Consider the following 14,730-nt stretch of genomic DNA (forward strand, 5'->3'; position numbering starts at 1 on the left):
AGTACACGGATCTGCTCTTCTTGAAATTATTTCAAATGAAACCTTTATGCTATAGCCAGCAATCACTCACAAAATGAAGTATGGGTAGGTCATAACTTTCAATGGCATGAATGCAAAATTAGATTGAATTATCTTCATTAGTTAATATTTTATGCATGTTTTTGTGTGACAGGTATGCTCAAACTACCGACAGACAAATTAAATCTGATTCTACAGTCAACAATGTGGTATTTTGTTCTGACTTGAATGGATTAAAGGGAATGGCCAAGAGAAAAACAAAATTTATTGGACATATAGTCAGACACGACACTTTTGTCATCATCATCATCATCATCATCCTCGAAGGGAAAATATTAGGGACAAAGGGAAGAGGACGGCGTAAGAACAACAACTTGGATGGCTTTGACAAGAGAGTAGGATGTTACAATTACATGAAACTGAAAAGGACATAAATGACAGAGGAGAGTGGTTGGATTGATAAGTCGTTGCCTTTAGGATATGAATGAACGATAAATCAATGTACAGGACCGGCCATAACTATTTTGGCAATAATATTTTCAGCCATAGATAGGGTAAATGATACCCTTGATGCAAAACAAACAGGAGACTGGTTCATTACTTTATCTGCTTGTGTCTGAGTAGAGAGTTCAATTTACCTAGCAGTAAACTGTTTATGTGGAGACTGGAAGTATTTTGGCATATGAGATTTTACTTATAACAATGATTTACTTGCGTCTGATTTTGAGTTCTTTCATCCAAACAGATATTGCAATGGGGAAAGGAAAGAGATTCATTAGATCTTAGACAAGCAGTGATTGCGGCTTTGAAGAGAGGCAATAGCCAAGGACAATTTGCAAAAAGCTTTGGGCATTCTAGACAAATTTTACTTGTTTGGAACACAGTCTACAACAACTGCGGAACGCTTTTAAATAAGCCTGGATCTGGTCGCCCTAGAATTGTTACCCCTGCTGTTGAGAGACTTATTCAAAGACAATGTGTCACTGATCCTCGTATGACAGCAGTAGCTGTAAGAAGTATTTTAAAAGGTGATTATAAGATTAAACTTGTCTTAAGTACTGTACGGTACCTCAAATACCAAGGCTTAATGGGCCGACTACCAAGCAAGAAGCCCTTGATTTCAGCAAAGAACAGGAAGGCCCAACTCGCCTTTGCTAAGAAATATGGTGCCTGGTCATACAAAGAATGGAGTAAAGTACTGTGGAGTGATGAAAGTAAATTCAGTATGTTCAACTTGGATGGAAATTCGTTGGTCAGTTAACACACGCAATAATGTATGATACTAAAAACCAACAGTAAAACATGGTGGTCATGTAATGGTTTGGGGCTGCTTTTCTAGAACTGGAGTTGGTCCACTGGTAAAAATTGAAGGCATCATGGATGAATTTGTGTATGGCAGGATCATTGAACAACGTATATGGTACCATATGCTAAACAAAACATGCCCCTTGGGTGATGGTATCAGCATGACAATGATCCTAAACATACCTCCAAGTTTGTCAAAACGTATCTCAGCAAGAAAAGAGTCAGGGTTATTGATTGGTGAAGTCAAAGCCATGGCCTAAATCCAATTGAACATCTATGGGAAGAACTCAAAAGGTGTGTTAAATACAAAACATGCACAAAGAAGGAGGCATATTTTCAAGCTTTAAATGAAGAATGGTCCAGAATTCCTGTCTCATACCTTGAGAAATTGGTGGACTCAATGCCAGCTCAATGTGCTGCAGTTGTACAAGCAAATGGCTACCCGACTAAATACTAGATGATACGAAGTATATTATGCTTCTGGAATGTTTTTCCTCTTTAGTTAAATGTGTCCAAAATATTTATGTTCTCCATATATTACTGTAGTGTAATTATTTGTGTTATACATTTACGTTTGTATGAATGTGAATTCTTTGGTTGAGTTAGAAATGGTCAAATTATTTGTGTTGTAAATGTGCATGCATAATGTTAATAATCAACGAGACCAGAGCAATTTAATCATTTGTCAAAATACTTATGGCCAGTACTGTATGTAAAATACTTTTATTACAAGAAACATATAAATTTATTTTGGCTAGCAGAAGTACAGTGTTTTAGTTATGAAATCACACTGTATAAATAAGGAGGTGACAAACTGTATATTTTATGGTAATATACCAGTAAAATACCCAACAGCCTTACACTGTCCTCACACGCCCTCTGCTTTAGATAACAATACATCTCATAATACCAAGCACTTGGGGTTAAATGTCTCTATCTCTTCACTTTAAAGTGTAAAATATATTAAGACTCTTCACTCTAAGCAAAATGTTTAAGATATAAGCTTCACCTTTTTTTTTTTCCCTCCATTAATTTAGTTTTTAATTTTCAGATGTGAAGGGAGTGCCTCAGTCGAGTCTAGTGTTACAGTGATAGAAGAAGATGACTGTTTTATCTACAGCTCAGCTTCATCGGATAGTGTGTCCCAGTAAGTTCATAATAACACCAAAACTGAACTACTGCTGTTACATCTGTAATTTTTCTTGATGATGATGATGCTTGTTGTTTTAAGGGGCCTAACATCGAAGGTCATCGGCCCTGTAATTTTTCAGACATTAATCAAGGTGCTCTTGTTTTTCAAGTAACCTTGTGCTGCTGATGTTTAAATCATCTTTGCAATAATGAACTTGTAACCGGTTTTCAGCGGTTACACAGTACACAGTTAAGTAAGGAGGAAAATAAATCGAATTACACAGCATTTAAATACCTTAACATACCATAAACATCGGATGGACTACGCCAATACACACAAATAAATATCAGTTTGGGCAACTTGATGACTATCATAAGGAACATGGAACGGGTCTGGGCAAACCTACCAGGGCCATAGAGATATGAAAGTTGCGTGTTTCTTGAAAAATCAACGGTGATCTTTGATTCGAGATATTATTTTCACATTACAAGGTAATTTCCAAACAAATTCATCTATCCACACAATCCAGTTACACAATTTACAAAATACAAATTAGATGTACCTTGCCAAGAGGTTTGGTATTAGGTCAAGAGGTTAACTAAATATATCTTAGCATAATCCAAGTTCTACAGTACAGTTTTGAGGGTAAGAGGAAACAAGATACAAATACAATATTAAATGAAAGTTAACGTGTTTTCTAAGACATCTGAGGACTTGAGTGGCGAGTCTGAGCGAGTAGGGCAAACTCCTGTGTGAAAACACAAGCGAACATTAAATGTAAATTAAAGCGGAACCAAAACCAGCCGTGCTTACCCCAAGGTAGCCCATCTCGGGAGCAGGGATTCGCCGACGTGCATCAAAACGCTGGATGACGAGAGATCGAAAGACCACGAAATCCTGCCTCGCTCGCTTAAAAAGGGAAGTCTGGCCTTGGTGTGATAACCAAGTGACCAATTAGAGCACGGGAGCTTGCCTATCCCACCCAGATCCACCAATCATAACTCTTTATCCAGTCACGATGTTTTTGCAATATTCTCGAACATAGACAGACACTAATCGCGAACTTTCCATCTTCCACAATTAGAAAGGACATGCTTCTAGAATCGACAGTCGACAGGGGCCAACACACCCTGTTCTAAAAGTATGCGTCACAACCTTTCTTTTGGACTGTTCCAGCTATTACAGAACAATAATTTACAATCTAGTAGTTACTTAAGTAGATAAAGGGAATACAAATAAAATGTCAAGATGGCGGCGAGTGAATGTCTCAGTGTGGGTATCCTCTGTACTTCTTTAGTAATATGTGTGGTTAATCAAGGATTTGCTGTCTCGAATTGTGTTGGAATTTCTTCCGAGGAATTTAGTGGTGATGTGGAGTGTAGTGAGTTGGCGATCTGTGGCGATATAATGGTGAAATCAATGAGATTGTGTTTGTGCGCCACGTGGTCGGGCTGTGACATGCTTACGCACACTACGGGGCCGGCTTCTTCAACTGCTGCTGCGAGTGATCCGCCTGCAGGTACGCAATGGAACGTGGAAACTTCCCTCGCCCTCTCACAGGCAGGAGACTGGTTAACTTCGGATCGTAAGTTTTATTTTCCTTCCTTACCGACGGCTAACCTGTCTTGTTTTCTTACGGTCCCAACATCGACCCACGATTCGTTGAAATTACACTGTCATGCGCGCCGTTCCCCATTAAGTTTCTTACTAACACTGTTACTCCTGTCTGGTGATGTGCAAATTAACCCTGGGCCGACAACGAATAATGAGTTCTCTGTGTACTGTCAAAATATCAGGTCCATAAAAAATAAGATTACAGACTGTGAACTTCATGTCCAAGAATTAGCTGCTTTTGACGTTATCGCCCTAAGTGAAACTTGGTTGACGGATTTTGTGTTAGACTCTGAAATTCCACTCTCTAAAGTGTTTTCCTTATTCAGGGCCGATCGTAGAACTGGATCCCGGGGAAGGGGTGTTTGAATCGCTGTCAAATCTAAATGGCATGCGACCCTACGCTCCGACCTGATGAATGACTGAAGATGTTTGGGTTGAAGTTACATTTCATAACATAAAATATCTATTTGCATGTTTCTATAGACCACCTCATTCCTATCTCAACTATTCCGAAGCTTTTCTTTCCTCTGTGCTTAAAGCCGTTCATTCCAAAGATAACATTGTCATACTAGGAGACTTTAATCTGTCTGTCACCTGGATTTCTCCTTCATTAGGTCAGCCTTCTAATAGCCTGGACAAATGGTATATGGACCACTATATTACTGGACTGAACTTCAAACAGCATGTCTTGGAAAACACCTGCAGAAATAGTCTTCTTGACTACCTGCTTTCCTATAACGAGCCCTCATCTGTTTCTGTGGGGCGAAATATTTTTAACTCCAACCACAAGTCCGTTGAAGCAACTTTCACTCTCACCCCTCCCCGTGCTTCGAGATGTCATCGACCTGTCCTTCGGAGCTCTGTGCCTGTGTGGCGTAAAGTTGACTGGCAGACTGTGAATCGTACCCTGTCCTTTTTACCATGCCATTTGTTGCAAGTGGGTGAAGTTCAAGATGCGGTGGACTTATTTTATGATTGGACGCTTGCTGTGATCCGGGACCTCATTCCTACTCATTCGATGTCCAGGAAATTCCCCCCATGGAAGAAGAGTGATACTAAAAGTGCTGAACTAAAAAAATCGGTAGCCGGGAAACAATGGAAGAATGCGCCCTCGGAGAGAAATTATAAAATATTCTCTGACCTTCGCAAACACCACAAGTATTTATTAAGGCGGGATTACTCAGAATATATTAACAGAGCCTGCCTTGAAGCAAGACACAACAGTAAAAAGTTATGGTCACTTATAAATAACAGAAGAGACAACAAACGAATACCGGAAGTGGTAACCTGGGACCATTCTGTAGCCAGTGGAGCAGATAGACCTGAATTATTCAATGAGTATTTTACCTCTAATTTTGTTTAAACTGTGCAGTATGCTGAGTTTCCTAAAATCAAACCTGTTACTTCCCATAGCCTCAGTAATATTTCTACCACTGAATCTGAAGTGTACTCCCTACTTTCGTCTTTGTCAGAAAATAAACCCACTGGTCCTGATGGTCTCAGTCGTATCTTCCTTAGGAATACAGCAGTAAGTCTTTCGTACCCTATTAGTGTGATATTCAATCGGTGCTTCTCAGTCGGCTACTTTCCGAGCTCCTGGAAACTTGCTTATATCACACCCGTTCTTAAAGGTGGACAGAGGTCGGATATCGCAAATTATCGCTTGCTCTCTATATTACCCGCTTTATCAATCATTTGTGAAAGGATCATTCATCAGCATTTGCTTGCGTTTACAATTCCTTATATATCCCCTCAGCAGCATGGTTTCCTTCCTGGAAGCTCCTGCATAACTAACTTGGCTATCCTCCTCCATCATGCCACGTCTGCCATCCACGCGGGCTCTCAACTTGATGTATGCTATATCGACATCGCGAAGGCCTTCGATACCATGGATCACAAGCTTCTTGCACACAAACTTTCTGAACGGTTTAACGTTCATGGAAGACTCCTAGCTCTAATTAATAGCTTTCTGAGCGAAAGACTACAGCGCGTGGTCCTTGATGGATGCAGGTCTTCTCCCACCACCACCCTCTCTGGTGTCCCGCAGGGTAGTGTCCTAGGTCCACTTCTTTCTGCCCTGTTTATTGATGACCTTATTGATACTGTTTCCCACCATTCATGTGAAATCCTTCTCTTTGCAGATGATTGTAAAATCTTCAAGCAGATTGATTCTCCTACAGATAAAATCCAATTGCAAAATGCTCTTGATTCACTGTCAGGTTGGTGTACTACATGGCGTCTTAAACCTCATCCCTCCAAGTGTTCCACCATTTCGTTCACACTTCGTAAATCCCCTGTTCTACAAGAATATCTACTGAACCAACCAATTGCTCTTGTTGACAATCAAAAAGACTTAGGAGTGCATTTTGACATTAAATTGCTGTTTGTCTCGCACATAAACAGGGTTACCTCACGTGCCATGTCACTCCTCGGTTTACTCTACAGGTTTTCTGACGTCACAGATGTAAATGCCCTCCGAGCATTCTACGTTTCCTGTATCTTACTTATTGTTTAATACGCCTCTCCAGTCTGGTCCATTTCTGCTTCTTCAAACCTCTGCCACCTTGACCGTGTACAATCATTTTTCTGTGCTATCGTCAGAGCCAGGGTCCCAGCATGTCGGAACCTAAGCACTATCCAAGTGCTTGGGAAACTGAACCTCAAGACTATTTCTGCTCGGAGGAAAGTAGCTGACCTAAAGCTGCTATACAAAGCAGCTAATGGTCTATTTAGGTCTCCAGATTTAGCTTCCTTATTCCCCCTCCACGTCCCATCCCGTAGTACCAGAATGAAGACCCTATTCCATATTCCTTACTCCTGGCTTTCTCTCACCCAAAGGTCCCTTTCTATACGTATTCCAGCAATGTTTAATACGTTATCTATCAACAAGAACCTAGACATCTTCGTAACGTTTCCTTCCTTCTGTCATGATAATTCTCATGTAACTTAAATTTCCTTCTTGTCCTTTCCAGTTCTGCTCCTGTATTTACTGTAAATGTATATGTCTTTGTTAATATCGTTGTTTATGTAAATATGTATTATATATGATGTACAGTTTTTATTGTGTATAGTTCTGTTCTTTGTAAATATTTATATATCTTTCATTTTAGATTCATATCTATTGTACATAGCTCAGATCTTTGTAATTCGGCGTTATGCTGTTGCTGATCCTGAATAAATAAATAAAAAAATAAAAAATATACTACAATAATATTTTACACCAAACAGGTTAGGTAGCTAAATGGAATACGAATAAAATATTCTGCCACAACATTCCACATCATACAGTAAACATTCCTTAAAAAAGATTTACAAATAAAATATTCTACAACATTCTACATCACACAGTAAATATTCCTTAAAAATGGACTCCGCATATATCTCAAACTATTACAGGAATATGCTTTAAACTGGAGATTCCCCATGGAAAAATTCTGAATTTACTCTCTCTACAGGATTCTGGGTTGCTGTGTAGTTTCAGTCTGATTCCCGTGGTCACCCAGTCATCAGATAAGTAGATGACCGTATATTTCAACCACACTTCATACTTAAACAGTCTTCCCATTCAAGTGCAAGTTTAACGATACATATGATTTCAGAATCACTCATTGGACTTGGAATTCACTGGAAGACCAAAAACAGTTATTTAATGTTTTCTAAAATATTATTGGTTTACTGGAAATTGAAGTTCTACAGACTCTTTGTGAGACAGTTGTTTATATTAAGCAATTATTGTCCAGTATAGTTTTTTTTTTTTTTTTTTTGGTTACCCTGATAATAACAGGGCAAATGTTTGTTTTCTATGGAGCTCTCATTCTTCCACGAGTTACTGATTCCTTCACAGCTCCTTGCAGGATTTGCCAGTTGACAGTGCTGTAATCTGCCTGCAACTGTTCATATGCTGCCAAGATAGTCACATGACATCATTGCGATCGTTCATGAAAATTTGTTGTAATTCCTTGGGTTGTGGGTGAGGATGGCATTAATCCAATATTCTCAGGAATACCATTGGAGGTTACCATCATATTCAAATTTTCTAAGCTTGGTTGTTCATTGTTGAATAGTACAACAGTCTGTAGTCCATTTTACTCCCAGTGTTAGAAGTGTCTGGCTCCTGCTGTAATAGGTACTGAGTACTGGGTCTGCATTTGTCCTCTATTTCTCCGTTCAGCTTTAGTTTCTTTCGTGCATCTCTTGGCCCTGTCTTCTGCTCTGGATACTTCCTTTTTAAGTAGGGCTCTATAGTTAACAAGACCCGCGTCCAAATTTCTCCCATATTACTGTTTTTTTTACATCAACACCAAATCAAATGCTCTGAATTTTGTCCATTTCATCTTATTTATGGGGAAATCTGTCGCTTCTTCTTGATAATGGTAACACCATTAGTTTATAATTCATTCAGAAAGTATAAGTCAGGAATGACCAGGTTGGATTCACGATGACGGTGCCAGTGCTGGACTAATACGTATCAATACTGATGCAGTGGTGTGTTTTTTAACATTAACAACAAAATACTGGCAGGTACTCTGTGCATGCTACATGACGGTGGCTTCAGGTCATATTCTCAAGGTCGTGAATCCAAACCTGGTCATCTCGGGTATTTGTATGTGTTAACTCTTCATGTATATTATCAGCTAACTGTCATACCTGTCTTCAACAGGTTGGTTGAGTATGTGGTTCAGGTAAATGGAGATAAACCAAGGAGAGAGAAGATTAGTAATTTAAGTAAAACTGTAACGCTCTGCTCAGAGATGGAGAAGTGACACCGATAGCCAAACTTAAATAAAACAGTGACTTCAGTACTCTTGTCAGGGTATGATTAACCAAGTCGAATGTTGCAGTTAAAAGCAATGCTGTCGTGTAAAATAAAATAAAAACTAACCCCATGGCACTAGAGCCCTCGAAGGGCCTTGGCCTACCAAGCGATCGCTGCTCGGCCCGAGGACCAGCAGATTACGAGGAATTGTGTGGTGTCGTCAGCACAACAGATCCTCTCTGCCATTATTCTTGGCTTTCTAGACTGGGGTCGCTATCTTGCCGTCAGATAGCTCCTCAATTTCAATCACGTAGGCCGAGTGGACCTCAAACCAGCCCTCATATCCAGGTAAAAATCCCTGACCTGTCCAAGAATCAAACCCGGGGCCTCCGGGTAAGAGGCAGGCACGCTACCCCTGCACGACGGGGCCGGCTATGTCATGTAAAATTCTTGATCGAATGAAAAATGGCACACATTCTCACTTTTCACTAACAATACTTCATTTGCGATTTACCAGTGCCAAGTTCCAGTGGTGGAATGACCTGGCCACAGAGAGTAGTGAAGACTGCTCTGCTGTGTTCCATTCAGTGTATAAACTTCTCATTCCTATCAGCACCTCCTTTGCATGGATTGAATAGTTTGAATGCTCTGATGGATCAGTATGTCAAGTACCGGTAGTTTTCAGAATATGTATGATCTAGAGGAATGGCAAAGTGAAAGAGGAAACAATGTAACTCGAAAACTCCTTCCCCCTCAAATTATTCAGGTAGAAATTGTTAAAATTGGCGAGGTAACTCCCCCAGATTGCGTGTTGTGCAGACTTCAGCTCATGGCCTGCTTTTGGTAACATTTCTGCTACAATAAAAATTGATGAAGCATGGAAGATCAGGATTTACTATTCCTCCTCTCTTTGTTACGAAGGATTCTTCTGGTTAAACTAACATTAAAATTGATAGGACCCAGGAAATAATTAAAAGGTATAAAACAGTAAATATTTCTGTTATTATTCATTATAGGACCAATTTGTAATGCATATAAGACCAGAAATCTTATTTTCTATGTTTTTTATGTAGCATTTATCAATATAATCAGTATTAACGGATAAATTTGAGAATTAATATTTAGACTTCCTCCTTCACCCAGCTTAAATAAAATTGAAGTGTCTAATTTCAAAACCAGACAAGTCCACTCTTCATGGAAATTGGGATAAATGTTGAATCTTAAACAGCTTTGAAAGCTGCTTGCGGCCATAGTGCTTTTGAGCAACAAAACCGGACAGGATCAATCTAATTTGTATCTTAAAAGTGCCGATTAGCATCAAAAACGGACTTGTCCTTAATAAGCTAGTTTCAGAAGTGGACTAGTCCTCCATCACCAATGAGAACGACTTAATTTGATCACGTGACAACGGTAGGTGTCATGGCTGCTGCTTGATAACATGTGTACTGATTTCTTACTGGTTTAACAGTACTTTTGGTTACTAATGTGAATATTCGTGATCTGAAAATAAAGAAAATGAGTACCCAGCTCGATAGCTGCAGTCGCTTAAGTGCGGCCAGTATCCAGTATTCGGGAGATAGTAGGTTTGAACCCCACTGTCGGCAGCCCTGAAGATGGTTTTCCGTGGTTTCCCATTTTCACACCAGGCAAATGCTGGGGCTGTACCTTAATTAAGGCCACGGCCGCTTCCTTCCCACACCTAGCCCTTCCCTGTCCCATCGTCGCCATAAGACCTATGTGTGTCGGTGCGACGTAAAGCAACTAGCAAAAAAAAAAAAAAAAAAAAAGAGTTCTGTAACATGGTTGTGGAAGTTGTTGGAGGCAGCAGAGCTCAGAGAAAGCAATGAATTCCTCAAAACTGGACACGTGCAAAAGGGAAGAAAGAGAGGTATGTAGACAGAGTTGTATTTTTGGAATTGCTTAAAATTTTGGAGGGCTCAATCCAAGTGAACATCATTTTGAAGTAGAAAATTATTCATATAATTGAGTTTTAAGTGATGATAATGCGAGAGGAAACCGTAAAATGTGTAAATTGAGTTACCAAGTACATTCAATTTTTACTAGCTCTTTCTATTTTGACGGGTGTTTCATCTGTGATATACCTTTCGTGTGCTGCTAGTTGCCTCTGATCTGTAATCTCACTTCATTTTTAACTTTTTCGATAGGTATAAGGTGAGAAATGTACCAAAATATCCAGACTGCAATCATAGGTGCCTTGGAAAAGGTCGCAAAAATTGTCAGGGACTAATAATGGAGGACATACAGAGGTTCCACGCATTGTTTTATGCATTGAGTGTAAAATCTGAACAGGATGCATTTATAGCTAAATTCTGTTACTCTTCTACCCCTTCATGACGCAGATCTACCAGCCCGAAGAGACTTAAAAGTGAGGTTATAACATATACTGTGGCAGATGTGTGTGGAAATAGAGTGAAAGTGTGTCGTGAAGTATTTCTTGGAATACTGTGTATAACTAAGCACAGAGTACTTGGTGTGGTCAACCGAATAAAGCAATAAGAATCTGCAAATTGCAGTAGCGTGCATTGTGGGTATGCATGCTAAGCCGGACTTACCCGTTGGACTTGAGAGCAAAGTAACCAGTAATGCAACTGTAAAGTGCAACAATTAGTTTTATCTTGTCAGTTGGCAATGCTATTTTTTTTTAATGACAGCAGTTGCTGCAGTATGGTTTTCTGCAGTATGCAGCAAGTGTATTCTGCAGTACGAATTTCTGCATTAGTGAGGGTACACGACACACCTACTGCTTGGCTCGCCCAGCGTTGAGCTCAAGGTGACGCATGCATAGTAACCGCGCCAGTAAGTGAGCTTGGTAAGCCGACAACTCAACGCTGCCCGGCTTGATCGCATGGTGTAGCAGTGTGAAGCAACTTTGTGCGGGTTTATGATACGTTTATTTATTATGATTTGGCTTATTGCTGAAACAGCTCTTGCGAGTGATAACTGACAGCAGTGAAGAACGTTTTAAAAGTACGGATATCCAGTTCATTTTAGAATTGAAAATTAGCTTTTTCTTAAATGTAACGGTGTGAGAAAAACTTGTGTACTAGTAGGTACCAGCGTTGTTATGGACCATGTGGCGTGTTTGTAGAGGCGTACGCTCTAATGATTTTCATAATAATAACATGCAACGTGGACAGTGCTGTGTTGCGAGTGCGTAGTTGTGTATTTACGTAGAAGTATTTAGTGAAATATACGGTAATTTCTTATTCGTTTTAACTATCGTAATATTTGCTATGGCTGACTCTATCTGTGTGATTGAACAACTGTTGGACAAACCGTTTCATTTTAAGAGCTTATGTGAGAAACTAGAAATTGTTCAATCGGGAAAACCTTCTCCAGATATGCCCAACCTTAAAGGGACGCTTAAAAACAAAAGTCAAGAGTATGTTCGTCATTTCCAGACTTCACAGTACAGTAAAACAGAATGGATTGCTGGAAGTCCCAAATTTAATAAACTGTTTTGCTGGCCATGTTTACTCTTTGCAAGAGACCGAGCTGTTTGGTCTGACACTGGTTATGATAATCTGAGTAACTTGCACAATGCCATTCAAAAGCATGAGAAATTGCAGTCACACATTTCTGCACTATTACAGCTGAGAACATTTGGAAAATCTAGAATTGATACTCAGCTTGATGCTCAATTGCTTGCAAGCAATGTACAATATAATGAGACCATTCGGAAAAACAGAGTGGTGCTCAAGCGATTGATTTATGTTGAGTGTTTTTTAGCTACTCACGAATTACCATTCCAAGGACATTCTGAGGGTGAAGATTCTTTGAACAGGGGTGCTTATTTGGATGCATTGAACTTACTCGCCACTTACAATGCAACATTAAGTACACGCCTAGAAACATCAACCGTGTTTCGCGGAACTTCAAACAGGATACAAAATGACTTAATAAGGGCAGTCAGTGATATAGTTTTGGAAAAAGTGAAGTCAGAAATAAAACACGCTATTTTTGTTGCCCTCCTTCTTGACGAAACTTCAGACATTATGAATTTGTCTGAGAGATGTTGATTCTGAAAGTGGTAAAGTTCATGAAAGATTCAGTTTTTTCACTGATGTTAGCGCAGATCGAACAGCCAGTGGTTTGCTTGAACATGTGAAAAACATTGTTACTGAGTTTGACTTAAACTACAGGTTGGCTGCACAAACGTTCGACGGAGCAGCTGTGATGGCCGACAACACAAGTGGACTAAGAACCAAAGTACAAGAACACTTTCCGAAGGCCATATTTATCCATTGCTTTAGTCACAAGCTTAATTTGATTTTGTCACAGTCAGTTTCCTGTATCAAGGAATGTAGAATATTTTTTCAGACCTTAACGGTATTAGGATCATTTTTTTCACAAGTTCTCTATACGATCTCAGAGACTGAAAGAATTTACCGGTAATAGGATACCTAGAAATGCTCCAACACGGTGGAATTGTTCATCTCGTCTTGTTCACACATTGAAAGAACATCGCACTTCATTCCTTGAATTCTTTCGGAATGTTTTAGTTGAAAGCTCAAACTGGGACAGTGAAAAAGTAGAAGCGGCCCAAGGCTTCATGAAATTTCTAACCAGCACTGAAACTTCTTTTTTGTTACTGATTTTTAGCAACATTTTTACCTTCACTGATATCCTTTTCAATATCCTTCAATCCAAGCATTTAGATGTCCTATATTGCCCCCAGAAAGTTCAGGAAATCAAAAGAGAGATACTAAACCTCAGGAATAAGTGCGACGTAATTTGGGCCGAGACTCTGGTCTAGAAGACTCTCTACCAACTAAACGACAATGTCGGGAAGAAGATACAGTAATATCAAGGAAATGCCTTTACCACTCTATTTTTGATAACATTATTATACAATTAGACGACCGATTTGGGTCATTAAACCAATTACACTTTACTTCCTTGTTGGATCCTCTGAAGTATGAAGCATACATAGCTACTTTTCCTCATTCCGCTTTTGATAATCTTAAACTGTCCTATAAAGACTTGTTTGATTTTATCCGATTAAAGAATGAACTTACCGTGCTGTATTCGTTTGATGAATTTCATGGTCAGCACACTCATCAGTTAGTGTGTTCCCTGAAAAGCAAATGATTAGATGCAGCCCTGCCTGAAGTGTACAAATTGGGTGTACTTACAGTAACTGTTCCAAGCACAACAGCGTCAGTTGAAAGATCATTTTCAGCTCTCGGGAGGATTAAGACTTATCAGACGTCAACACAGAGTCAAGAGCGGCTTTCAGGCTTGGCAGTTCTGTCCATAGAAAAGGAAGTTCTGCACCAACTGTAAAGAACAGATACATTTTATGATAATGTCCTCACAACATTCACAAAACAAGAGAGGCGACTAGGTTTTACCTTCTAGTAGACTCAAAGCAACCAAAAATCTTGTGGAGGGACTTAATGCATAGTTTTGTTAGTAGTAGAGCATACAGTGGACAATAGAACTTCTCACAAAAATGTAACAAATAAGTTACTATCATTTTTTGATAGGCCTATGTGTACAATGTAATATGCATGATACTGTTGCATTAGTTTGAGTTATTTCAAGTTAGCTTCTATGCTGAAGGGTGAAAAGTGTAACAGGACAGAGAGTTTTCTGATATATACGTAAGAAATCAAAGAGTTTTTTAACTGAATAGTGATGGGTGATACAAGAAATAGACGTGATTTCTACTAATCTATGCACTTTGATGTAGGAAACTGATTAAAATAACAATTTTTAGACAAAAACGCAACAATGACAAGTTTCTTACTTTTTTCACGGATTATGCATTGTCATTGGGAATAAATAAACTATTTCTATACATCTCAATAAGTTAATTGCAGCTTTAAAAATTATATTGATTTTTTAAATCTATAGATGTGATGTCACTAGTTATTTTGTG

The 14,730-nt window shown here is 39.2% G+C and overlaps 1 protein-coding gene across 2 annotated transcripts in view; it reads left to right on the forward strand.

Annotated features, from left to right (window-relative positions):
- EDTP (Egg-derived tyrosine phosphatase) overlaps window positions 1–14,730 on the forward strand; it is a 294,601-nt gene that overhangs the window by 260,254 nt on the left and 19,617 nt on the right. For both annotated transcript variants that reach the window (XM_067141139.2, XM_067141140.2), the window contains one exon: window positions 2,375–2,470. In XM_067141139.2, the coding sequence (XP_066997240.1) occupies window positions 2,375–2,470 (96 nt within the window). The remainder of the gene's footprint in view (window positions 1–2,374; window positions 2,471–14,730) is intronic.

The sequence above is a fragment of the Anabrus simplex genome, chromosome 2, assembly GCF_040414725.1.
Source record: "Anabrus simplex isolate iqAnaSimp1 chromosome 2, ASM4041472v1, whole genome shotgun sequence".
Lineage (NCBI taxonomy): Eukaryota > Metazoa > Arthropoda > Insecta > Orthoptera > Tettigoniidae > Anabrus > Anabrus simplex.